This window comes from Rhamphochromis sp. 'chilingali' (genome assembly GCF_963969265.1).
Source record: "Rhamphochromis sp. 'chilingali' genome assembly, chromosome: 13".
In the NCBI taxonomy this organism is placed as follows: domain Eukaryota; kingdom Metazoa; phylum Chordata; class Actinopteri; order Cichliformes; family Cichlidae; genus Rhamphochromis; species Rhamphochromis sp. 'chilingali'.
Genome location: NC_137940.1, coordinates 35,216,662 through 35,240,702, shown reverse-complemented (window position 1 = coordinate 35,240,702; position 24,041 = coordinate 35,216,662). Strand labels below are relative to the sequence as shown.

General features: G+C 42.4%; 2 protein-coding genes across 5 annotated transcripts in view; one reads left to right on the top strand and one right to left on the bottom strand.

Annotated features, from left to right (window-relative positions):
• Positions 1 to 4,829, top strand: part of tnmd (tenomodulin) — a 69,572-nt gene extending 64,743 nt beyond the window's left edge. Inside the window, exon 7 of the mRNA XM_080900716.1 lies at positions 3,790 to 4,829. Coding sequence (XP_080756842.1) covers positions 3,790 to 3,999 — 210 coding nt within the window. The 3' untranslated portion in view covers positions 4,000 to 4,829. The remainder of the gene's footprint in view (positions 1 to 3,789) is intronic.
• Positions 4,830 to 10,427: 5,598 nt separating this feature from the next.
• The window catches only part of elf1 (E74-like ETS transcription factor 1), a 42,484-nt gene continuing 28,870 nt past the window's right edge, over positions 10,428 to 24,041 (bottom strand). For 3 of the 4 annotated variants that reach the window (XM_080901693.1, XM_080901692.1, XM_080901691.1), the window contains exons 2-10: positions 20,878 to 21,195; positions 20,347 to 20,403; positions 17,376 to 17,550; positions 16,816 to 16,920; positions 16,531 to 16,692; positions 16,327 to 16,410; positions 15,468 to 15,660; positions 14,957 to 15,316; positions 10,428 to 13,492 (exon numbers count right to left, since the gene is read on the bottom strand). In XM_080901693.1, coding sequence (XP_080757819.1) covers positions 12,700 to 13,492; positions 14,957 to 15,316; positions 15,468 to 15,660; positions 16,327 to 16,410; positions 16,531 to 16,692; positions 16,816 to 16,920; positions 17,376 to 17,550; positions 20,347 to 20,403; positions 20,878 to 20,949 — 2,001 coding nt within the window. In that variant the 5' untranslated portion in view covers positions 20,950 to 21,195 and the 3' untranslated portion in view covers positions 10,428 to 12,699. The remainder of the gene's footprint in view (positions 13,493 to 14,956; positions 15,317 to 15,467; positions 15,661 to 16,326; positions 16,411 to 16,530; positions 16,693 to 16,815; positions 16,921 to 17,375; positions 17,551 to 20,346; positions 20,404 to 20,877; positions 21,196 to 24,041) is intronic. The other variant, XM_080901694.1, reaches the window with a different exon arrangement.

The following is a 24,041-nucleotide window of genomic DNA, read 5'->3' as shown; positions in this document are numbered from 1 at the left end:
AAGACTCCCTTAATGTCTCTCCATTAATTGAGAGGAATATCCAGCCTTTCAAAGGCAGCAACTTGTGCCTTACAGCCCTAGTTAGAGACTTTTTTTTCTACTTCCTTTTTTTCTGAGGCACTGGAAAGCACAGTACAAAGCAGCACTTTCAAGGTCACTCATCGCTGCACAGATAAGTTACATTTATTAATAATGCTTTAATTATCAAAGCGTATAAAATAAATGGAAAGGCCAAGTGGCATATTTTGGTGTACAGAATGTAAACCACTCAATACCGTATGATTAATTATCCCTGACTCTAGGGGAAAATCACATTGCATAGTATATTACACAAGACTTATACACTCTTATACCAGCACAAAAAGCTGCAGTGTCACACTAAGAGACACCCTAAGAACAGGTGCAAGGATATATGATATATGCATATACTTGCAGTGAGCACTTACAGGTGAACAGCCACTAAAGCTAAATTCAAGGATAATGAGTCAGGCTCAGTCTCCTCCGCAGGGCTCGGAGAAACGGTGTGAGACATGCAGAGAAATGAGACATCCTATAATATTGACGTTTATCAGGCCCATCCCAGAAACAGCCTCCTGCTCAACTCTTCAATTCCCCCCCCCCCCCCCCCCCAGCTCCTCTGTCCTCTTCCTCATTGTCTGTGGCAGGAGATGCAGTGCTATGCAATTAAAACATACCAGGGGATGAAAAACTCAGCTCCACTTTTGAACGTTCTGCCTCTATCAGCGGAGTAATGCATACCATTGCAATCCATTCCAGCAGCACGTCCAGGCGCTGTTTGTGGGTCCAGTGATAACAACGGCCTTTGTGGCCGGGCACAGGGCAGGCAGCAGTCTGTAATTGGGAGTCTGAACTCTCACTGCTGCCAGTGGTATGCCACATGTGTAAGTCTATTTTTTTTTCTTCATCTAAAAGTCATGCAAATGGGCACAGTATAAAAAAACAAGGAAGCTCACCCGCAGAGTCTGCTACTCACAGTTTCTCTGCATTCACTTCATCTGCATTTCATAAGTCTGAATTTGAGCACCAAGCCTGTCCACAGTGCACAGAGACTGGCAGATGTATATTATGCTGAACTTTAACATGGCTGCCATGTCAGAGTGCAGTGTGTATCAGCGGTGGCCCTGGAAATTTCAAACTGAATAACGACCGCCTGACAGGCCTGAAGGGATTGCACCGCCGTCCTTGACCCACATAACAAGGATGGGCTTTCTATAAGAATTGACCTCACTCATACTCATGTAAATATGTTTGTACGTGTTGCTGCTTGTGTCCTGGGATTTGTCTTGTGTCTGGGACCTATCCTTACAAACCTCTGGCTGCTACATCCAGGGTCAGGCTAAGTGGCTGTTCATGCATAACACAGGTGCAAAAAGCTGAAGGAATTCAAATTCCGTGAATGCAGAAGTTGTTTGTGCCTCCAGAGGAATCTTTACACTGAAGCTAAAGCTCCTTATCACTTTGGTAAAGCAGCAGAGTTTACTGAAATACATGACTATCTGCTTATTCAATTACATTCAATTTCATTGTCATTCCACGTCACTGTAGAGAACAGTAAGATGAAAATCAGAGATCAGGACACGCAGCAAAGAATTTCATATGTTCCACTGTCCTGTGTGTCTACATAAAAAGACCCTTTTCGAATACAAAGCAGAGCGTGAAACAGAAATGTTATCTCTGCTGTTTTGATCCCCGGATGAATGTGATGAGCTCTGCTTTGAGATTTAATAACACATCCAGGCATGTGCTTCAAGCTCATGAGGAGCGGGGATCAGCGTGTGTGAAATAATACCAACAAGTGTGGAGATTAGAGGAGTCATGCTTTGATTCGTTACATCTTATTGAATGACTGACGCAGTTTTCTACTCTGCAGACTCATTCACATCCAGCTCCTCATAATATGCACAGAGGTGTCTGTGTTTGTGTGCAAGTTTGCATGTGTATGTGAGAATGTGTGTGATGAAATCAGATCCAGCAAGAGGGTAATGGCTTTTACTCTTCATTAATGCTGCTTGTTTGTGAGTGACTGCCTCAGATTTCCCAAGGTGAACCATTCTTATCACCGCGGCTTCCCACTAGAGACGGCGACTCAAAGCCAGAGTGATTAATATGTACCCTCCGTTTTAAAAGGATAGCTCTGATTAATTGTCTTTAAGGTACAATGCTGCCTATTGGCTGTTTGTTTTGATAAACACCGGCGTCATTTGAATAAAATATTTTCTTCATTTTCCACGCCTGAGCTCCAGATTTCGTAACACCCCAGTTTGGGCTGTGAGGAGCTGATAAGATTATCGTTGGTCCATTGACAGGTTTCGTGTTGTTCATATAACCGATTGTTGCCTGGGAGCCGATGACCTGAAACCTGCCTAAAGCAATAAATCATTAAAAGCCTACCTGTGACTGTCATAGTAATAAATCAAACCTACCTGGATATAATGCATTGCACTCTATGTGTTTTGAATATGTCTAAAGAGCAAGTAATTTGACTCAGTTTACATCAGGTGCATAGTTTTCACAAGCCAGTCATGTGGTGGATTTATTGCAGTGAGCTGCTACGTACAAGAAAACAATGTGTGTAAAACCACCGTGATTGAATGCTTACTGACGAGTAGAGGAGATGCAAGAAATCCCCAAATTCCCTAACTTAATGCAGTAGGGGACCAGAGGGACTCAGCCATGTGGTCCAGCGGGTCCTGTCCTCTTAAACAATTCACACACATTTTCTTTTCCCAGCTGCGGATGTGTTTTGTTCCGCACTATTGCACGTAGCTGAGTCATTGTAAGTGCTCGCGTTTTTTCCTGAATGTGAAGTCAGCGGAGGCCGTTGACTCCTGGAACCGAGCAGTTTAACAAGATATCACCGGATTGTCTCCAAGGATTCATTTACTAAAAGAGACTGAAATGTGGTCAAATGCATACTGAGGGCGGTTGCTACTTCAGCTCACACTGTGAGTTAAGTGGCACTTCTCCGAACCCCATTTGGAGTTGCTCTTGATCAAAGGCATGGCACTCAGCCCCCACGAGTCCATGAGGGCATGAACCAACCAGCACAATGGAAAAATCCAAGGGCCATTAATTCTACCCAATTTACCTTTCGTTTGGGTTTCATTTGGCCCCTCTATAAATTCAGAGGCAGCCAGCAAGAGCAAATGAAAGAATCCTTGTTAGGCGATCATTACTCTGCTAATTGCTTTAGGAATGTGCCATGCACTTAAAGTCAAGGTCAGGGGGAGGGCGCCAAGATGTGAGGAGCTCTAATTTGAATGCTCTATTGGAGGAGGGGCAGTCATTTTAGTGCAGAGTGTGTGCTGGGGTCGAGGGAGTTAAGAGGTCAGGGATGAAAGAAATAGTGTAATTATGCTGGTAACTTCGACCGGAGATAGTGACAGTAGAGAGGTTGCGAACGCTGGATTCAAAGTAGGGGCAGTGTGCAGCCTCCAGTCGTGCTTTTTGTGCTGCAGAAAGGTCAAGGGTATTATATCATGTTTTATGCTCCCGAGCTTAAATCAAGCTCGTTCAATCTCAGCTCAAACCGTGATCTCTTTGGCACTGCCATCAATTGATGTCACAGTTTTGCATTTTTGCAGACATCAATTCACATCTTTTCACTTTTGTTTTTGCTTTTACATATATTGCGATGACCCACAATCAAAGCTGCCTCATCAATTCATGTCAGCCCTTCCTCTTCCTCCTCTCCTGCCCTTGCCTCAGGAGGACTGGCATTTGTCATGTGTGTGATTGTAACCCTGCCCGCTCTTGTGTCCTCTGCAGAGAGATGTTGGAATCGAGCTGGATAACCGTCTGGATGAGGGTGGCTACTGCTGCCAGTACTGTCGCCGTGGTTACCGCTTCTGCCGCCGCTACCACGAGCCCCTGGGTGGCTTCAACCCCTGGCCATACTACTACCAAGGAGGCCGGGTCATCTGTCAAATTGTCATGCCGTGCAACTGGTGGATCGCCCGCATGCTCGGGAGGATCTGAGGCGCTGAGCGTGCTGTCTGGTTTTGAATCTGTTTACGTTGTAGGTGCAAATTTTTCCTTTTGATAAATATTCAAGACCACTCGTGACACCAAAGCAGTCTATTGCAGGCAACTATTAGGTAGCACTTCTAGTCAGTGTGAGTCAGTGTAAACAGTCTAAATTATGTTTGAAGCATTTTGATTCCTTCTTAAAAAGCATTGGTTGTTTACAGGTGTCTAGTTTTCTCTCCTTGTTATTTGATCCTGTTCAATGAACGCATTTAGTTTGGAAACTGAGCCACCCTAAAAAAAACACACACACACACACACACACAATCTGTCCTTACCTTACCTATTATGTCATACATTCATTTTTACTTGTATGTGTATACATATGAAAAGCTACAGCGAATACAATGCAACAGCAATTAACTATGTACTGTATGTAACCATCTGTGTGGTGCTATCACATTAAATGTGTAACAAGACATACACTTTATTAGGAAAATCATCTAGTGTAATTTAAAGCAACAGCATGTTCCATTATTGCATTATTATGTTTTCGCAGTTTTTGTTGACATCTGTTGTACTTTATGCTTATTATTGCCGTCCTGTCTGGTATTGTTGGTATGCTGGACTGCGTGACATTGAAAAGTGTTCTTATTAAAGTGGCAAAATTGTTATTAAATCACCACGTACCTCCAAATAGTGTAACCAAATGGGAGCTTGTGAGCCATTAATGCTTAGAGGTAATTTTTCCAATTTACAAATTTGATCTTTTTGTGCAGTTTTCCCAACACACTTATTAATATAATAAGCATGGATTGAAGCTAAACTTGTGTTTTCCCTTTTTCTTTGGCAATAACGATTAAAAGAATGTTAACTGTTGTTTCGCCTTTCAGTTCTGGCTGGTGATCATCTTTGTAGAGCAACACAATGCTCTTAAAGCCAAACAGGCTTCTTGTGAGAAGCACTTTAGTTAATTTTTGGAAACTAGAACTAATCAAAATGTGAAACGGTGTCTCAATATGTGACAGTGATACATGTTATGTGTAGCCCTGCATAAACTGGGACACCTGATAAGCCTATTTCTGAGTGAGGTAACACAGCTGATTGAGAACGTGGCCTCCAAATGAAAGTACTGAACTGGGCGTAGTAACAGTCTCTGGGTAAATGTTGTATTGAGTTTCTGCTAATGCAAACCAAACATTTCCTCCTGCTGCAGCATCGCATTAAAGCTGAGAAACACGAGCCATCTGGTATCACGATTTAGCTTAGCACTTATCAATTTATTCTTGACAAATCGTCTTCAAAACAAGACAATGGCTATTTTCAGCATTTTCCCCTACAGCGAATCAGTTTGAAGCACTGCAGGGAGTGAGCTGCAGGAAACAGGCTGCATACCTCCAACTTCTCAGCAAGGTAACCAACTTTCACTTAGTTGTTGGCAAACCCGTGCCATTTGCATGATTAAGCTGCTTGCACAATGATGGAAAAGACCAATTATTGCCTGATGTCTTTAAACAGCAGTTTGTCTTGTTGCCGGCCAATTTCTGTGAACTGCAGTATTAAAATGCATTGGCTATTACCACCAACAACTACAGGTGTTATCTTAAATACTGTAATACTGAAAATGTAATGCAGTATATCGCACCTAGTAAACTGATTGTCTTTCCAATGTCAACAATAGATGTACGAGCTTCAAAAAGCCAAATGTATGGCAGAGCTTTTGTATAGGATTGCGTTAGATTGCACGGTTTTCGTGCTTAGTGAGTGTTTATGTCTGACTTTTTTTCATAGCCTTTATCTTTTTCCTGCTCACATACTTACAGATAAAAGTCCATTCTGTGCCCTGTACTCCTTTGGGCCCAAAGGACAAAGCACACAACAGTAAAACAAAAACATCAAGAGAAACACATCCATACACCAAATCACAAAAAATGAAGAAATACACAGTCAACAGGGAAAATGCTACCTAAAAAGTTGCTACATCAGAAGTGCTCTGCTCTGCTTGATTTTAATAAACAGCAACACTGCTGAAGAGATCAAATCAAGAGCTATTGTGTTGCTATTATGCAAGCGACTTGTGCCACCATACCAAATATATCCCAAGATCTTCATAAAATATGTACTTAAGCGCTGATGCAGTGGCACGAACCAACTTCATAGATCCAAACACGGACGTACGCACAAAACCAACTTCAGAAAATTTGATTATGTGAGGATAATATTCACAGTTTAAAAATATTTAAGCAAAAAAAGAAAAAAAGCAAATTATTCCAGCACGCCAATACAGAAACACGAGTCTAACCGGCACTGAAAGTTCACGACTCGCTCTGCGTATTTTAGTCACTCTTTTCTCTGTTATTTGTATCATGTAAAACAAACATTGTTTAATTAAAGATTCACAGACCTCAGCAGTCGCTTCTCATGTGCTCACTGATGTGCTATCCTCCATTGTTTTCACCACTGTTGCAGTCTTCAAAATGCTTTAAATAGTGCGGCTGTTCAAACATTTTCTTATTTGCCGAGGCGATTTTAATCTCTAACGCCTCATCTCAGTGTGTCGAGCTGAAATAACTCTCATCTGCAACTAAGCAGGCGAGATAGGCATTTGTAATTGATGTTCTGTCATCACAATAACAAGGCGCATAAATGCCCAAGAGTATTCAAGCTATGTGAGGTACTCAGAAGTTAAACAGGGAGACAAAAATGGAACACTCGTGTTGTGGTAGTTTGCGTTGAAGCCCTCTGTATGTTTCTTTCTTTACTTGCTTTTTTCCAATTAAAATTTCATTGTACGAATAATCTCCGTTGTCCTATCATATGAAACAATGTGATTTCCTTGAAAGACACTTAATGCCCGGAGGGTGTTTGTCGGAAAGCTGATAGCAGTATGGGTTTTGAATCCAACTAATGCAACTGAAACAGGCAGGTCTCCTTCTCTACTCACCATTACTCCCATTCCTCATTAGCAGAATTTTTTAGCATCACATCTTGACAAGCCAAAACAGACATATATGCTTTTATTGTCCTGATTTTATAACCCGAGACTCTCTCGTGTATCGGATGTGTAATAATGCTTTGTTTACGCTAATATAAAAGTATCTCGCCTACAAAGTAAATATAGATCTTGACTCATGTTGGCTCACGCTGATGATAATGTCAAAGATATCAATAATAATTGACAGTGAAATGGATTTTGTTGAAAGAGAGGGCGAAACTTGCTATATGTAAATGTTTTATGAATATGCTCACAAATGGAGTTCAGACTGAAGCCATATTGTTATTTTTGAATCAATAATGTCAATGGCCCAGAGCAACATGTCAAGTGAAAAATACTGGCATGAGTTAACAAATACAATAATTGCAAACATACTTCAAATAAACTGACAAGTGTACTGCAAAGCCCTCGAGGCGGTTCTGAAAAGTTCATAAAATCAGTGTTTATATAATTCATTTCTCACTACTTCCTGCTTATCACATCAAATAGGCATCTGTTTATTTAAATGGATGCATTCAGCATTCGGCATGCTGCTGCTGCCGCCGCTGTTGTTGTCGTTGTTGTTGTTGTTGTTGTTGTGGAGCTACCGCACTCACTGTGTTAGGAAACAGTATAAAGTGTTATTTTTTCATAAGATGCTGTTAGTTGTCAGTTGTCTATCTGGCGAGGTCTCTGAGGACTCTGAGGACTCTTTTGTGTAGTCGTGAGAGTAAATTGCCATGGAAGCCCAGAGAGTCGCTGTGAATGGGATGGTTCACCCTGACTGGAGAGGCTGATACAGATATTACAGCGGGCTCCCAGAGAGCTCCTCGCGCCTGTTGGGACAAAAGTCCAATATTAACCATGAAAGTCAAATTTTAAAGTACAGATGTCTCACAATTAAAACTCATTGTAGAGGAGACCTTGAATGACACCGGATGGTGGTAATACTGCCGATGGAGGATTGCAAGAGCAAAGGTTTTAAAAACAAATAAACGGGACAACAGTCTAGTTGATGCCTTCTTATCCACATTTTGTTGCCTAGTACACACATCTACTTGTGTTGTTTTATTTTTCCATTAGACAGTCTCATGATGTAAACATTCTATTAGTACAAATTATTAAAATTGCACTATTTTCTGTTTGAAGTTAAAAACCTAAGAAATTACAAACAGGGCCGACAGACTGCAGTGAAATTTTTGCATTTTCACAGGAAAATGTCAAAATCCCAACAACTCCAAATCAGATGGTATTTGATTGTTGGCTTTTTTTAAACCCTGCATTGAGGTTAATTTGCATTCCTACTATCTATGAAGAGGTTTAGCACTGCCTGCATTAGATATGAGCCAAATCTGCGAGTGTCTGACAGTGAACTCCTTCCTTGTAGACCAGAATTAAAGAATATATCGTTTCAGCCTAAGCCCTGCACTATTTTTTCTCATGCATTTTAAATAGGAAAGCCCGCCTCCAGCACTTGTTTATCCCCGTTTAGATGGGGAGAGGAAACAAGATCGACTGCTCTGCAGGATGAACAGAGATACCGAGCATTTACCAGGTTATCACAGTTCAAAGGATTTTTGCCTACCTGGCCCGAGGAATGGCCACTTCCATTGACGCTCACATGTGAATTAATTCTTTTTGTTACTTATCAAAAAATGCAGGGAAACTTCCCTCCCAGCTGCTTATTTTCATTTCAAATAATCGCTCCTTCGTTTCGAGACGTAAGTTGCTATTCTGGGGTGGAGGAGAGTGAAAACCAATGTATGAAGAGTGTCTGTATTTAGATTAGTGACCTGAAGGAATACTTCTCTTCGATCCAGACTGAGGCTCGGGCTCTGATGAGGACACGTGTATTACCAGTGCCATCTTGTGTAGACAAAGGTGTACTGCTGTAATATCAAAGGTTAGGTGAGGTATTTTCAACACTTTTTTTTTTTTTACATCTTAAAACACGCTGTACCTCGCTGTCCTTGATACATCCACATCTGCTTCTGTGGAGTAAAGTAAAAATAAAAATGGGATCCATTTGAATCTAACTTTACCTGCATGTTGTTAATAAATTGCACAAAGCTTCAGCAGCCATAAGACAGCAGCCATCAACTCCTTTTCTTTGTAATGTTGCAGTCAGTCTGGTGACCTGATGGTTAAATAAGCTCTCCCTGTACTGTTCCTGCTACAGGCTGGAGGCACAATAATGTCAGCCGTCATCCCTCAACTGCTCCCACTGTGAGAGGCAGCATGGCACAGCAGTAAACACTCGCGCTGTGTCAGTGGCTGCAGGCGACACAGAAATAGTCCTCCTCTCCCAGGACCTGGCTCTCACTCCATCTTCAGGGTCTCTGACTCACTAACCAAAGGAATAGCACAGACATAACGGCTGCTAGTAGCCTTTCATTATTTTAGTAATCCATAAGAACCTCCGCTTACCCTATGGCAGGCAATCGATGAACCGCTCAACAGAAAAGCAAAGTGTCTGCTTGGATGTAATGGAGGGCTGTTTGTTGCCGAATGTGGAGCTTGTGCGATGATTTCATTCCCATTTCAAACCATTTTTTTCATCTGAAAAAGGTTCGGGAAGCTGTTCAGTGGCGTGAAGAAGGTTGTAATGGTGGCTGCGGCTGAACTTGGTCTTGTTTCTATGTGTGTGTGTGCACGCGTGTGTGTGTAACCCTATGGCAAGATTGGATTGTGTGGTACACAGCTGTGTATGTGGGTGTAGACGGAGCAAGGCACGGTAGGCAAGCCCCGACGCCAGAAGACTTCCTCAACACCACCCGCCTTCCTGACCCTGCACACACGCACACACACACACACGCACACACACATGCACAGTCACTCCAAGCCAATGTAAACCCCAAACACACAAACACTCCATCCTCACATATATAAACACATCAACATAACACATGCTTGAAAAGAATCAACCCACTTCAGTGTAACTCATTCTCGCGCCAACCACAGCTTAAACGTGCACACACACACACACACACGCACACACACACTTTCCACTATGCAAACTGTGGTGACAGACTCGTCTGTCTTCAGCTCTGGGCATGTCACATGCTAATGTATTCATCCACCCACAGCAACTGGAGAAGCAGAGCTCTTAAGTACAGTCCAATCAGTCTCTGGCCCGCTAATGGCTCCAATCCAGTTTTCTACAGTAGCTTTTTCTTTCTCTCAAAATACCATGTGATCAAATGTCCCCCAAAGCTTAAACAACCCAACAATACAACTGAATTTTCAAGGCAGTTTCATTATCGCAACAGCGCAAATGAATGGACTTAGTAACTGCTTGGAAGCTATTTGTTTCCAAGTTTAATTCGGTTTTCTGTTTAATTTTTCCAAAAAAAATAATTTAAAAAAAGCTTGTATGACACTTTATCTGCGCCTCGCTCTATTTCCAAATCATTCTGCCAGCAAAAACAGCAACAAATAAAAAGAAAGAGAGAGAACAGTCAAAAGACAAGATTTTGCATTTAATTAGCATATTGACTTTTTCTTAAAAATCTATTCTATATTCAGCATAAAGGAGGCCATTGATAACCCAAGTCATAAGAAGCAACAAAAACATAAGCAGTGGACATACCTCAATGTTTCACAGACAGTAAAACAGTGCTCTGAGAAAAAGGAAGGGTAGATACAGGAATATATACAAAGCAAACAAGGCAGCAAATCCCCACCGAAAGACTGACAGATTTTAATGCAAATGTAACCCAGTGTACTTATTGGCTGCATGTACTTAAAAAAAAAAAAAGCATGTACTTTAAAAACAAGTATACATTCAGAGTGTCTTTGCAGACCCAGAGCCCTTTTGGCTGATGTGAGGTTGTAAAGTAGCGTTTAACACCTGTCCTTAGGTGCAAGTGCAGATGGAGGTCAGTATGTCTGAATGTCCTCACTCTGCAGCTACAGTCCGGCTGGAAAATACAACCAATTTAGCCGGGATACCACTCAGGATCAATATGGCTTCATCCCCGGCAGGACCAAGGGGCCAATCGGATGGCTGGCCTGAGAGGTTCTTAACCAAGTGGGACAGCAAATAAAGAAGGCACAGACTCGACTGACCCGAGCCGAGAGCAGTCGAGGAGGCGGTGAGGAGAGAAAACCAGACAAGAGGTAACAAGGTGACAGGAGTGGAGAGGAGAAAGAGGAAGGAGGGGAAAAGGAGCAAAGCTTGAAACAAGACAAAAAAAAAAACAGCACTGGTTCCTCTTTGTACCAAACAAATGACGAAACAGAGATAGGATTTCAAAGGCATGTGAATTGTTACATTTGATACTTTATACAGCACATACACAGCGAATATATATTTGAATGCATAGTTTCGCCTGCTTGACTGTTAAAAAAGATAAAGAGGTATGTCCGCTGATAAGAAGGAATGAAAAGAACATTCAGTACATGTTTAAATCAGAGGATATAAGAGAATATAACAGTGGAGTAATCATGCTGCACTGAACACTCGAGTCCAAAACTCAAGGAAATACCAAAGCTGATTATATGGAAAGCTATACACGTGAAAAATGTTGGTCTTACAAAAAACTACCAAATAAGCCTCCTGGTATTAACGTTCATATTCTTTGTATTTCCCCTCAGGTTTTTACATGCAAATAGAAAACAAATGTGCCTGGTTTTTACACAGAATTTAGGAATTCACAAAATAAATAAATTCACCGTGGCCTTAAAATTGAATCTCAATTGTATATTATATGTATATATATATATATATTTATTCATTTTTATCAATAGATTCATATATATTCCATTTGATAACAACAGGATTTAAACCTCGGAGCCTCTGAGGCAGAGACTGATAAAATCTGTTTTATCTCGTGTATTCTTTCTCTCCATTTGTGCCTCCCTATCCTGCTGTGCCTTCAGTCTGCAGCTCTATACAAACAGTTTTGATGTTACACTGTCCTTGATAGACGGAAAATGCCCATTTCCATAGTAACACAGTGTTTTAAGGCCAAGGGTATTAGAGAGTGAATGCATACCTATTTTGTTTATATGAAAATAAATGCGTAATAACTTCTTGGAAGTCTGAAAGTCTGTGAAGGTATTTAGTCTGTTTTTCCATCTCTTACGCAGCTGTTTCCAACAAACGGTCTTGAACTGTTCTGAACTTCCGGTAAGGCACTCTTCAATTGAACTCCGAGATGTGTGGGTTTTCTTTTTTCCAGCAAACACAACATCCGTGCGAAAAGTAACTCGTACCTGATGTAAAGATCAGGTACGCTCACACATTGCCAGATGCCAAATGGTCATTGCACCATTTGGCATTCAGTCCCCGGTTTTTGGTTTCTTGCATTTTTCTTTAAACACGTGAGTCCAGTGAGATGAAAAGTTTAAAAAAAAACAGCTAACTGGCACATTTGGTAGACAGGGATTCCTGGTTTATCCAATGGCTACTCTCCTAGAGGAAAAAAAGCATTTTGTGTTTGTGCATGTGTGCATATGTGTGTATTTGTGTGTGTGTGTGTGTTGGGGATTGTGTCTACAGAAAAAGAGAATCCTAAATCTGAAAAGTTACTTCTTAAAAAAACTAAACACTCCCTTGATTTTTAAAATTAGGCACATGGTCACAAATATGTTGGTAAACAATAAATCCTGAGGCTGAACTGACCAACCTTTAAAAGCTGCAAGATCCCTCGTTCTGATCTTTGATCAGATCACTGTGGTAGGTAAAGAAAATGGATTCAATTTTGGTTCAGCTTTTGTTGAAGAGTCCTGCAGCACTAAGCCTCTGCAGGTTCTGTCTTTATCTGGATAAAGTTTGCAGGCAATTGAACAGACACTGGCAGCTCCTGCAGGCCTTTGATTCCCTGCTCAGGCTGCAGGGACATCTCTCCACGCACTTCCAGCTCCTCCACAGGGGTCAGACCCTCACTAGGGCTGCTGCTCTGAGAAGAATGTCCATTAATTATAGTTTCACTTGCGCCCTCTGGGCCCTGGCTTTGACTGGTATCAATGATAACAGTCCTGTACTGCAGCTCCGCCTCCCCTGCTTCCATCTCCTCTTTTTCAAAAGTATGTGCGGCCAGTGATGGATCGCCGTTCACCATCGACTGAAAGTAGGTGGGGTCCAGCATCTCCTCTTTCACCTGCAGCCCTGAGAGGTCGCTAGATTTGAGCACAGTGGCAATTACGGTGCCGGGCTGCTGTGCCACCATGGTCTGCCCGCAGGTGGTGTTAATGGTGACAAGGCGGGGGAGACCATTGAGGTTGGAAGCGGTGGAACTAATGACTCCTGGAGGGGAAGTGCAGGAGGAGGAGGCAGATGAGCCCAGACTGGTGACCAAGAGCTGCTGCGGGAGGCCATCCTGCAGGCTGTTAGCCCCACCTGCTATGGAAGCCGTATGGATGGTAAGCACATCTTTACCACCTGCCGTCGTGGAGGGCATGGTGTGGAGAATAACCCGAGAAGGGGAGTGGCTGGAGTCCCCGTTGGCTAGAACAGTGAGGGGAACAGACTGAAGCGAGCGGGAAGATGTCAGGACCATAGGAACTGATGCAGGGGTGTTAATGGTCCTGATAAAACAAAAAAAACAGAAGATGTAGGTGAGTCTCTTCACTGTCTCTGACAGAGTTGGTGTAATTGAATATTCTCTTTATATCTTTGCAAATATATACAAGGTTTGTTTTTAACGGACACCTACTGTGAAAATTAGCGACCGCACAGCTATGAGCCTAAAAAGCACAACTAAAGCCTTTATTAAAATAACAAATTGTGCTGACAGCTGTACTGTGGAAATTATGAGTCTCTTCAATTTCTAACAGCAGACAATGTTTAACCACTAAAAAAAAAAAAAAGTAGAATTTTGTGATAATACAGGCAGCAGACTTGGCAACAGAAAAATAAAATGCAAAGTAAAGCTGTGCCAGAACGCAAAAAACAGAAGAAGAAGAAATGCACTTTATAAAAATCTAAAGGTGATCTGGCACTTTACTGACATCAACAACAAAAAAATGAATTATATAAAGTAAAGATTTACTTCAGCTCTGCTGGGTTGGCTGTTGCTGTGCTCACCTCACAGTTTTATTATGTATAATGAAACTCTGCATCTCAAATTCTCAAAAGGTGACATTTTGTACATACGAGGCTTCGAGATGTAATTGAGTTCCCCCTACAAGACGCCGCCACTAATATAAGAGCGATAAGCTTTGACTCAGACATTTTCTGTGAATATCAGGTCCAACGCTATGATGCATGCATGTGTGAGTATGAGTAAGATTTAAGCATAAAGCATTTAACATAAACTTAGTTTAGAATAATCAGTTTATGTATCATTTGAGATTAATAATGACATTTATATTTTAATTACCACGTTTTTTATGTTATTGGTAAGGATACCTGACTGACATGCACTTTGGTGGATGACGATTATATGATTTCTTACTTCTTACTTCATTTGTTTTACACAAAAATCACAAAGACAAGAAAGCGTGAAACACATGCGTGTCTGAAGAATTGAATGCTGGGCATATTTCGTGTCTAAGAACAATGGCTTATAAGAGTCTTGCATTTAATGCTCTTAAGAGGCAATCAGCAGAGACAAGCTAGCTGTTACCCCTTTTCTAGCCTTTGAGATTACCAGCATTTGGCACATTTTCATCACACACGACAACAGCGTCAATCTTGTAGTCTAGCTCTTCGCAAGAAAGTAAATAATCATAAGATCTGACTCAGTGTTATCTGTGTTCTCTGGTGGATATAGAGTGTATTAGAGACACCGACTCTACCATATATCAAACTCACTCTTGGGTTTTCTGTATTGCAAATCTGTTACTTTTGCTGACATATGGACAGATAGATCCAGAATAAGCTAATATCAGCCCAACTGATTTACCCATCGAGCCCTAGTTTGAAAGATCATTAAGCAGAGAATGATTTTCTGGTATCCGCTGTGGAGTAATGAAACAAAAATAAAACTACTCCTCATTTTGCTGTTGGTTCCTCTTAAAACACCTCTGGTGTTTTTCACAGTCGCTCACCTTAAAGCTTGTGCTGTTTCCTGGACTCCGGCCCCTTGGTTGGCTTGCAGCATATGAACAGACTGGAGGAGCTGCTCAGCCTGTCCACCGTTAGCTTGCTGGTAGAGACATTCATTGTTTGGCTCTTTCTTCATCTGTTTTACCGAGACGTGCTGCTGACCATGAGCTCTTCCGTGCCCTTTGGACCCTCCACGAACCACAGACCGCCCGTTGGTCGATCTCTGGTTTCCGTAGCCGACATTGGTATCAGAACCCGTCTCTTCATCCTCAATCACCACGAGGTCAGCTGGCATCTCCTTAAACTGATAGACCAGCCTCTGCCCCTCCACTTTAGCCAGGATGCCTCTCTGATAGTAGTATCTAGAAAAGAAAACAGATGTCCAACACATTATAATCATTCCTGATGGGCATTATGAATACATCTATGGAACCATGTCTTTAGGTTTCAGAGCAAAATAAAAGCTCATTTGAAGCACAGCGTTGCTCAGAAAAATGATGCTCGTATGTTCACCTGAGAGCTCTTCCCATGGTCTCATAGTTCATGTCAGGTTTGTTCTTGTGTTTGCCCCACAGCTTTGAGACAGCCTTGGAGTCCACAAGCTTAAAGATGCCTTTCTCCCGCTGTGTCCACTTGATGTATTTGGGACAGGTGTTTTTATCCTGCAGTAAGGCCAGAAGGAATTCCCACAGGTAGATGGTATTGCCTGCAAATTGGGGGGGAAATAAATTTAGTCTTGTTTTTAACTTTCAAGTGAGTCAGACGTTCGCGACGAAGCCTTGGAGCTGTGCTATAGACATCTATAATTCATTTAGTAGTACAGTTTATGAATATATGAACGCCACAGGGTTACAGGAGGAGCTGCTCTTTTATTCCAGCCATTGTATGTGTACATGCGTGCCTTGGGATGACATTAATTATATCAAGTCTGGGAGTAGATTACTCTAATTCATGAAATGCTTCGGCCAGAAGTGGTTAAAAACAGCAACGCTCCCAGTAGTCAGATGAATCCCAGACACCATGACAGGGTGATGTATATGTGTGCAACTGAACCTGCTGTCCCCAGTCCCCTCCTCTTTGAGTCACACTGTAGGGTGCAATGAGGTTTTACATGGCACACCACTAGTCTCCTTCTATCGGCAGAGCATCAACGTGCCCTCCAGCCTGCAATCACTTCTGTTTCCCTGTGAAACACAGCACTTTGAGATCCCCTCATCCATTAACTCTCCTAGATTCGACCCCACTGGACTGCAGGGGTTGAGGACTGCTGTTTGCACACTCCACATGAGGAAATGGAGCGTACACAAGAGGAGGACAGACCTTGATTTTTATTGGCTGATTATAGAAAAGTGGACTAGTTAGTGAGGCTTACCTTTGCCCTCTTTGCTCTTCTTCCTGAGTGGTAGGTTAGGGGTGGTGATGGGAGAGCAGGGACGGACCGCCCGCGGCTTTCGCACTATGATTCAAATTATGGAGTAGTGTGTTATAAGGTGAAAGGCCACAGTGAAATCATCTAATTACCTACAACAGTGAATTTTTAGTGAGGGAGTTCTAACAAGGAGGAAAAATGTCTTACCTTTGGTTTTTTTCTGAGGTTTTAAGGGAAATTTTTGGGGAATCTCATCCATAGATGAGGTGTCCTCGTCTACGGACATGTCAAGGGCAACACCGTCCATCTGGTCAGGCCTCAGTGGGGCATATGTCAGGTCTGACTCAAGCAGAGTGCCATAGGTGTGAACTTAGCATAAACAAGAGATACAGAAAAGTGTTTCAAGCTGCAATTATGAACAGCGTTAGATCAAAGCTGACGTTTTTGTCACAAGCTGAAGGAGTGGAATAATAAGCATGCAAATTAACTTACGCATACGCTTCTCATCCAAAATGTTGTTCGGAGACTCCATGTTAAGAAGAGCCGCCGCTGCTTCATTTGTCTCCATGCTGTCCTCTGTGCCTGAGACTGTTGTTTCTGTCCACCAGATGACAACAAATTCATTAATAAGAAATACTCGGAGGCTAATGCTTTGCATAATTTACTTTTTTGAGAAGTGTAGGTCAAACACAGGTGAATGGCTACAAAGGTTCTTTTTTTATGTCAGCTTTCACTTACGACAAGGAGAGTACATTTTTAAAACGTTTTTCATTTTAAGGAGAAAGACTTATTTTTAAGTTAATATCGCTGAATGCATGCTTGCATGTTCTGAATTTTCAGGTAACTCACTGTTCAGTGAATAGTTTGTGGGTCAGCCTACAGATTAATTGTAATGAATTAATTCGAAGAGTACCTAAGAAGGCTGTTTGTGCTGTGCAACGGAGCAGGAATTAAATGTGTAGTTTGTAATTTTCTGGCTTTGCATCTTCCACTTGTGTGCTTTGTTAGTTTTGTTATGTCTCATTAAAATTCAGCGTTTATTGCATGTGCACCTGTGAGATCCACCCCTCCTTCCAAGATGGATGGTTCCTCAACCACATGGAGAGTGGTATCCACCATGATACCGTTGGTCACCTCATCGGACTCGAGCCCCGAGTATACTTGCAACAGATCGGCTGCGGGAACTTGCTCAACAATCACCGCTGGGAATACTGACGGGTCGTCCAGCTGCACAGAGAGCAGACACACAGACACAGAAAGGTTTGAGATGCTGTAACACTAACGATGCCCCTCGGAGGCAGAGGACCGTGGATCTTTGTACATACGTCTTTGAGTGTATATGCAATAAAAATACAATCAATCCCTCTGCTGCACGTCATAAATGTGATATAAAAACCACACGATATCAAGATAGTGTTAAAACACGATTTGGTCTCTTATTTTTACTGCCTTGTGAAACACTGTAGATTCACACTCATTTTTAGCTAATGTGTAGGCGCATAGCATGGAGGAGAGCTCATTTCTGTGGTGCTGTATTGGTCCAGAGGAGCCTGCTGAAGAAGCCAGGAAGCAGCTGTTTGTTCTAGCCCACTTCACCTGAAGAGTTAATCTTATGTTCAGAAATGATATAAGACCAAATGAATGTTAATGCATGAAGTCATGAATTGCAGGCAAGCACACCCTTCATCATCTCCTAAATGTGCTTTGGGAATTCGCTATCTCATTTCAGGCATGGCACAATCTGATGCAGGAAGGAGCGAGGGGAAAGAGGGAATTACCAGAGTGTGGGCCAAAGTGAACTCCACCAATAGAGACCATGTCAAAAGGGCTCACTGGGCACTTGGTTTGTGTCGGTCAGAGGCTAATTCAGTCCTTTGAATATGTGCAAAATGTGGTTCTCAAAACCTGACAGTACTTCTCAAATAGTATAAAGAAAATGCAACATGAAAATCCAGTGGAATGCTGACTTAATAATCATTCAAATAAAGCATTTTATCAGCATTATATAAAGAAGTCAACTTGATGCAAAACATGTAGTCACCTGGGCACCAGCAGATGGCAGCACACTACACTTCAAAATGCTTTGAAATCATTTCTTCTGTGCCGCTGACAGGCAGACGAAGCTACTATGTTTAGCTTCGTGAGAAATGGTCTCTAAATGACAATGTGTCGGAACCTCGCTGAATTACATCAAATGATTCATGTTGTGATTTGTTTTCATTTTAGACAAACAATGTCGATCAATGAAACACCTTAAATCACATTCCTAGAGTGATGACCTGATTAAAAGGAAAGACAAAAAGGTGTGGTAGGCGGAACATGAATAAAGGCTTATCTGTCTCTTTGCACAAGTGTCCATTGTTGGTTTGGCCCTCTGGGGCATACCAGGTGTCCAGGCCTTGAGCTGGGGGGAGGCTGGGAAGAGGGGCATTCGAGTGTGCGTGGCTGCATACCCATCCCGGCTATAGTTTAACCAGGAGCCTAACCGATTGGCTCATTATTTGGACACAGTGTTAAACGGTTAGCCCTCCTTAGCAGCACTAGCGCTAATTATTCATGGATTCTTTATTAATAAGGTGTTTATGAGTCGAGGGAGGAGGTGGCCCTGCATAATGTCTACCATACCTCTACCAGATACAGACAGCTTGTGCCATCTAAGCAGAAAAACCACAAGGCTTCCTGGGACTACTAAAAACCCTGGATTTTGCTATGACTGCGAGTGCTATCAGTGTCTCACTGACATGCACTGAATATTTCCCATTAATCAGACTCTTTGGTAGACATACTATCAGAGTGCGAGACAGTGAGGCTACCCCATTTTCCCGGCTTGACTTAAATTAAGTTTTCTGTCCTTGAATAAGAACAAAGCGTGTGTCAGGAGATAAAACCGTTGCGACTATTTGTCTGCGTCTGAAACAGCAGCCTTTCCCACCCTCTCCCACTAAATGCAGACAGCCTGTGATCCCACACAGTTTGCTGACAGAGCGGCAGACACATGTTGCTGCCGTCTCCGCTGTTGTTTTGATGTTAAATTGATTCTGTTTTTTTCTGTGAACAATTCAGAGTTGCATTGCTGTGCGAACCCGCTGATAATCCGGCAAGAACTATGAAAGAGTGAAACTGTTGTTTAAAGGAGTAAAACGATGAGAAGGTGGTACAAGCACCCTGCATACAACACAAATTATACTGCACATACAACAAGTATCCTAACGGCTTCTTCCTCTTTCTTGACCTAAATAGTGTTTCTAGTAGGGAAACACAGGCGATAAAGCTCCAACCAATTTGCATGTCTGAGTTCCCCATTCTGCTTTGAAAGCACAGCATCTGTGCAGCCTGTTCCCCCACACCCCACTCTCTTCTGCTTTACCTGCCTAACCACAATGTAGTCCAACTGTCTGTACACTTTCTGTATCCGCATCACGATATTTGAGAAAGTGTAGCTGGCGTAAGTAAGAGATACCATCACGTTTAAAAGCTGCTTGTTTGCCTAAAGCCACATGCCTTTATAATGTAGCTTAAAAATGGAGGAAATTTTGGGACCCTTTTCGCGTCTCCCTACCCTCAGCTGAAGCAGATCCCGACTGTGTTCAAACTACACATTGGCTTACAAACCAATATAGCAAGGCTAATCGTTACAGAATCTACTTGGTGATTTTACTCAGCTCCGACAGCTTTACTGTGGCGAGAAAATAAAATCTTTAAATGTCTAAATGGCCGCTGCAGAAGTGCCATTGTGAGTTGTTCGTTTCAGTGTGTGTGTGGGGGTATATTCATGAGTTAGTAAATAGAGGCAAACTGCTTGTCTAACAGGCCAAGTGGGTGCAGCAAGTCACAAAACTGTAGCACTGGAACAATACAAGACCTTTTGCTGGAATTATCCCATCCCTTCTAAACAGCCTTGTAACTGGTCCATCAGGTTAGGCTTGAACTGGTGCTATTCAGGGATCCAATGACAGCCTGCCACTCTAGATACACACATACAAATACTAGGACACATAAACACACATACATCTCCACACTTACAATCAAGCCTGCTCCACAGGATTCAGACCCGGGTGTGGGGAAGAGATAACTGCACACCTGACCGAGCAATGAAAAAACACACAGGCACAAGTTGACATCGAATGCACACAGTAACCTTTGGGTAATAAACACATTCACGTCCTAGCCCCACCCTCTGCCTCCCACACACCCTAGCCTCACTGCAGGTTTTTCAGTCTTTCCATTTCTGTGCTACCGGCAGCCCGCACTCTTCTTCCCAGACCTCCTCTCGGCTCCATCCTCCTCCCTTTCTGTGTCGTCAAACTTAGAGATCACAGGCTAATCCTACCCCAGTGGCCATGCTGTTTACACTAGTTTTGTTTGTTTTGAAATGTATTTCATTTTTCAACAGGATTGCATACAGTGTGTCATGTAGGAAAAGACAGACGGTCGGCCACTGAGCTCGACGGGTTTGAACGCTAATGCAGACCCTATAAGTCGAGTCATGAAAAAAAAAATCAACAACAACAGAGAGTTGCATTTGAAAAAGTGATTTCTCTGGTGAGATTGTACCTGATTGATTTCGTCCATCCCATTGCTGGCAAATTCAAACACCAGTTCACTGGGTTGTACTGCTGTCGTCATGGTAGTGGAGTTTCAAAGTCGAAGAGCAGCCTAAAAAAATCCCAGCTATAACTACTCCAGCGCAGACAGACTCAGTTTCACCTCACAAAATGGCCTCCCTGTAATCCCGTCTTTTTAATCTGAGCAGTTATTGCTCAGAGAGAGACCATGAGCCAAGTTTCAGAGGAGTCCTGTGGCCCAGGTGGGAGCAGCCTCGTCCCACTCTGACACGGAGGCTGGGCCCTGCTGCGCCTGAAGCATCTACACCTGGAAGATGGAGAGACAGAGGTGATAGGTCAGCAGTAATTCTAGTAATTTTACTAGAAAATCCTCATAAAGTGGAACTCCTGGGACTTCACATTGGTTAGATCTATAACCTGCTCAAATCTATGCAGTTTAGGCATTATCTGGGTCATGCCTAGTTTTGATCTGATGCTGAAAAATCAGATCACTGACTGGTTCCAGCCTAAAAACCTTTTTTTTAAAAAGTCACTAATTAACAAACGTTAGTGTCACCAGGTTTAAAATTTCTTATTTACAATCTGTGCAGTTACTTTTACTGAAAATATCAATGTGAATACAAACGGTAGAGATACAAAGCGCAAATACTCCATTTACAGTGTTAATAAACAGACCGTCAACACTTGTTTAATGATCAATTAATCTGTCAGTAATGTTCCAGATTGACTGATTATGCTTTAATTAAATGCTGGAAAAAAACGTGAGCATGTAGAAAAGTTACATGCTCTTGGTGACATCATCAGACAAAAAAATTCAGGACCACCCCCCCAAAAAAACAAACAATAAAAATTACTGTGATAGAATTTTCTGCTGTTTTTGAACTTGTAGGGTCGAGACCTACTTTATACATTTTTTAAACAGGATTTCTGGTAGTATTATGAGTAAATCTGTTTTCTTTTTCACTGAACTACTGCACAGTTCATTCTGATTTAAACACAGATGTCTTTTTCTGCCCCTCAGTGTGAAACACCCCTCAGCACTCTGCCTTAGATCATAAGGCTCAGCGGGGTCGATATTATGATCACATGAGCAGTCTGAGCAAACCCTCCCTTGTTTACACACACACACATGCAGACACACATACTCTCACATACACACACAGGCAAAAGATCACTCGTCTGATGCGGCTCTGGAAGCCCCTCTGTACTGACCCTCAGGGAGTTACTGTGATCACAGCCTGTGTTGAAGGGAAACTGGTGGTCATGTACTTCTTGTTGTGTATATGTGTGTGTGTCTTTAGGTGTGTCCCAGCAATCAATACCCAAAGGCAGGTTTCGGGAATGAAGGGTAGGAGGGGCTGATTTTGGGTTAAAGTATAAGTATAAACCCAGGGGCGACAAACACAGCCCCTCCCTCTTGTTTCCCAGAGATCAGAGCTGGCAGGAATAAAGAAGTAAGTTGGAAATGTTTGGTACCTTCCCCCACCTCCAAACACTCGCTATTCCTGCTTTTGCCACTGCTTCAGGGTGGAGTTTATTTGCTTTTAAATGCCTGTATGAGTGACAAACTTGCATACGAGGCCAAACTGTATTTTAAAGGAACAGAAGAGGAGGTGATAGTGAAGGACTTCTGCAGCTCATAGGGCACAGCCAGCAAACACATTAAAGTGTATTTCTCTGCTAAGCATCCAAACAGACCAGTAGCATGCAGTTACTGTCTGGAAGGCATTGCTTTGGGAAACAGAAGAGAGACGAGGAAACTTAATCAGAAGGCTAGTGTTTCACTCCAGTCAATCTTTCATGCTGTCCCTGCTGCAGCATCCATGCCCACCTCCGCCAGGGCTGGACGCTGCCGCCATCTGTCTGGAGCTCAGTGTGCTGGACTTCTTGGCATCTTTATGCTTGGTACTGTGAATTACCAGATTCAAGCCGAAGCGATATACTGTGTGAGGCTTCCAAATTAAACACATATGTCTGCTTTTTAAATCATTTGCAGTTTCCACTGGTGTACTCGTACACTTACAACAGAAGCCTTGATCCATGTTTTGCAAACTAAATGTGTGTTATCTGTATCGCATGCAATCACTCTGACAGGGCCCTGCCCAGCTTCGCAGCAGATCTGAGAAGACACGCTGCTAATCTAGCAGATGTTCTCCGCTGCAGACGTTCTTGGTTCCCCTTTTGTAGTTGCAGTTTGTGTTCGATTTATGGACGTTTATCAAGCTGTACATTTCAGCTATCAAGGACTGTGCCTATAGAAGGGTAAATAATCAGCATCCAGTCACTAGCCACTTATCAGATGACAAAAAAAAATGGCTGTTATCAAATCAACAGGCATAAAGATGAAAGTAAATATAATTTATTTATTTCTCTGCTTTATGCTTGTGTTTATGTGCAGTTTGCTACAATGTACCAGACTATGTCAGTGGTTGCATGTACTTTCTATATTCCTGTCAGAGCTTCATTGATCTGGATGACCCAGTTGGCAAAGTGCTAACAGCAGACTGGGATACAAGAGAGCCAGCCATTAGTCAGACGCAGCCTGCACATTATCCCCCAGCACATGACAACAGCTGCCTTGTCCCAGCACAGGGGCAGGGTTGTAACTGCATTTACTACGTCATAAAGAGGAGAAGACGAGGACAGTGAAGGGAGGGATTTTACTGGGATGTTAGTGAATGCATAATAGTCTACAGAGCAAATAGACTGCCTGTGATTCGCTATGGGTGGGGCCTTCTTTTGCCAGACTTGAATTTTTCAGCGTGGTTACCAGGTGGGGCGTTCTGGTGAGGTTTAATGGCTTAATGCTAGTGTGTGCAAGGTTTGACTCCAACCAGACACATGTGTTTTTTTGGTTTTTTTTCCATGTCATCCTGTCTGAATATGTCCTTGTGAAAAGAAAACTATATGCTATAACATATTAATAACTACTTAAAATGTGCACTCATTTATTTTGGAGGGGGATGGGTGGGTGGGGGTTCTGGGGATGTTATTGGGGTGTTATTAGCGCAGAACTACCCATTAACACCCAGCAGACAGAAATAGTTATCTTTGTAAGATTGTGGTCAACAGCTACCTTCTTCTGTTTGTTGCTGGTGTTGGGCAGACATCTGTACACAAGTGTTTTTGCTGAAAACAGCTGCCTGATGCAGC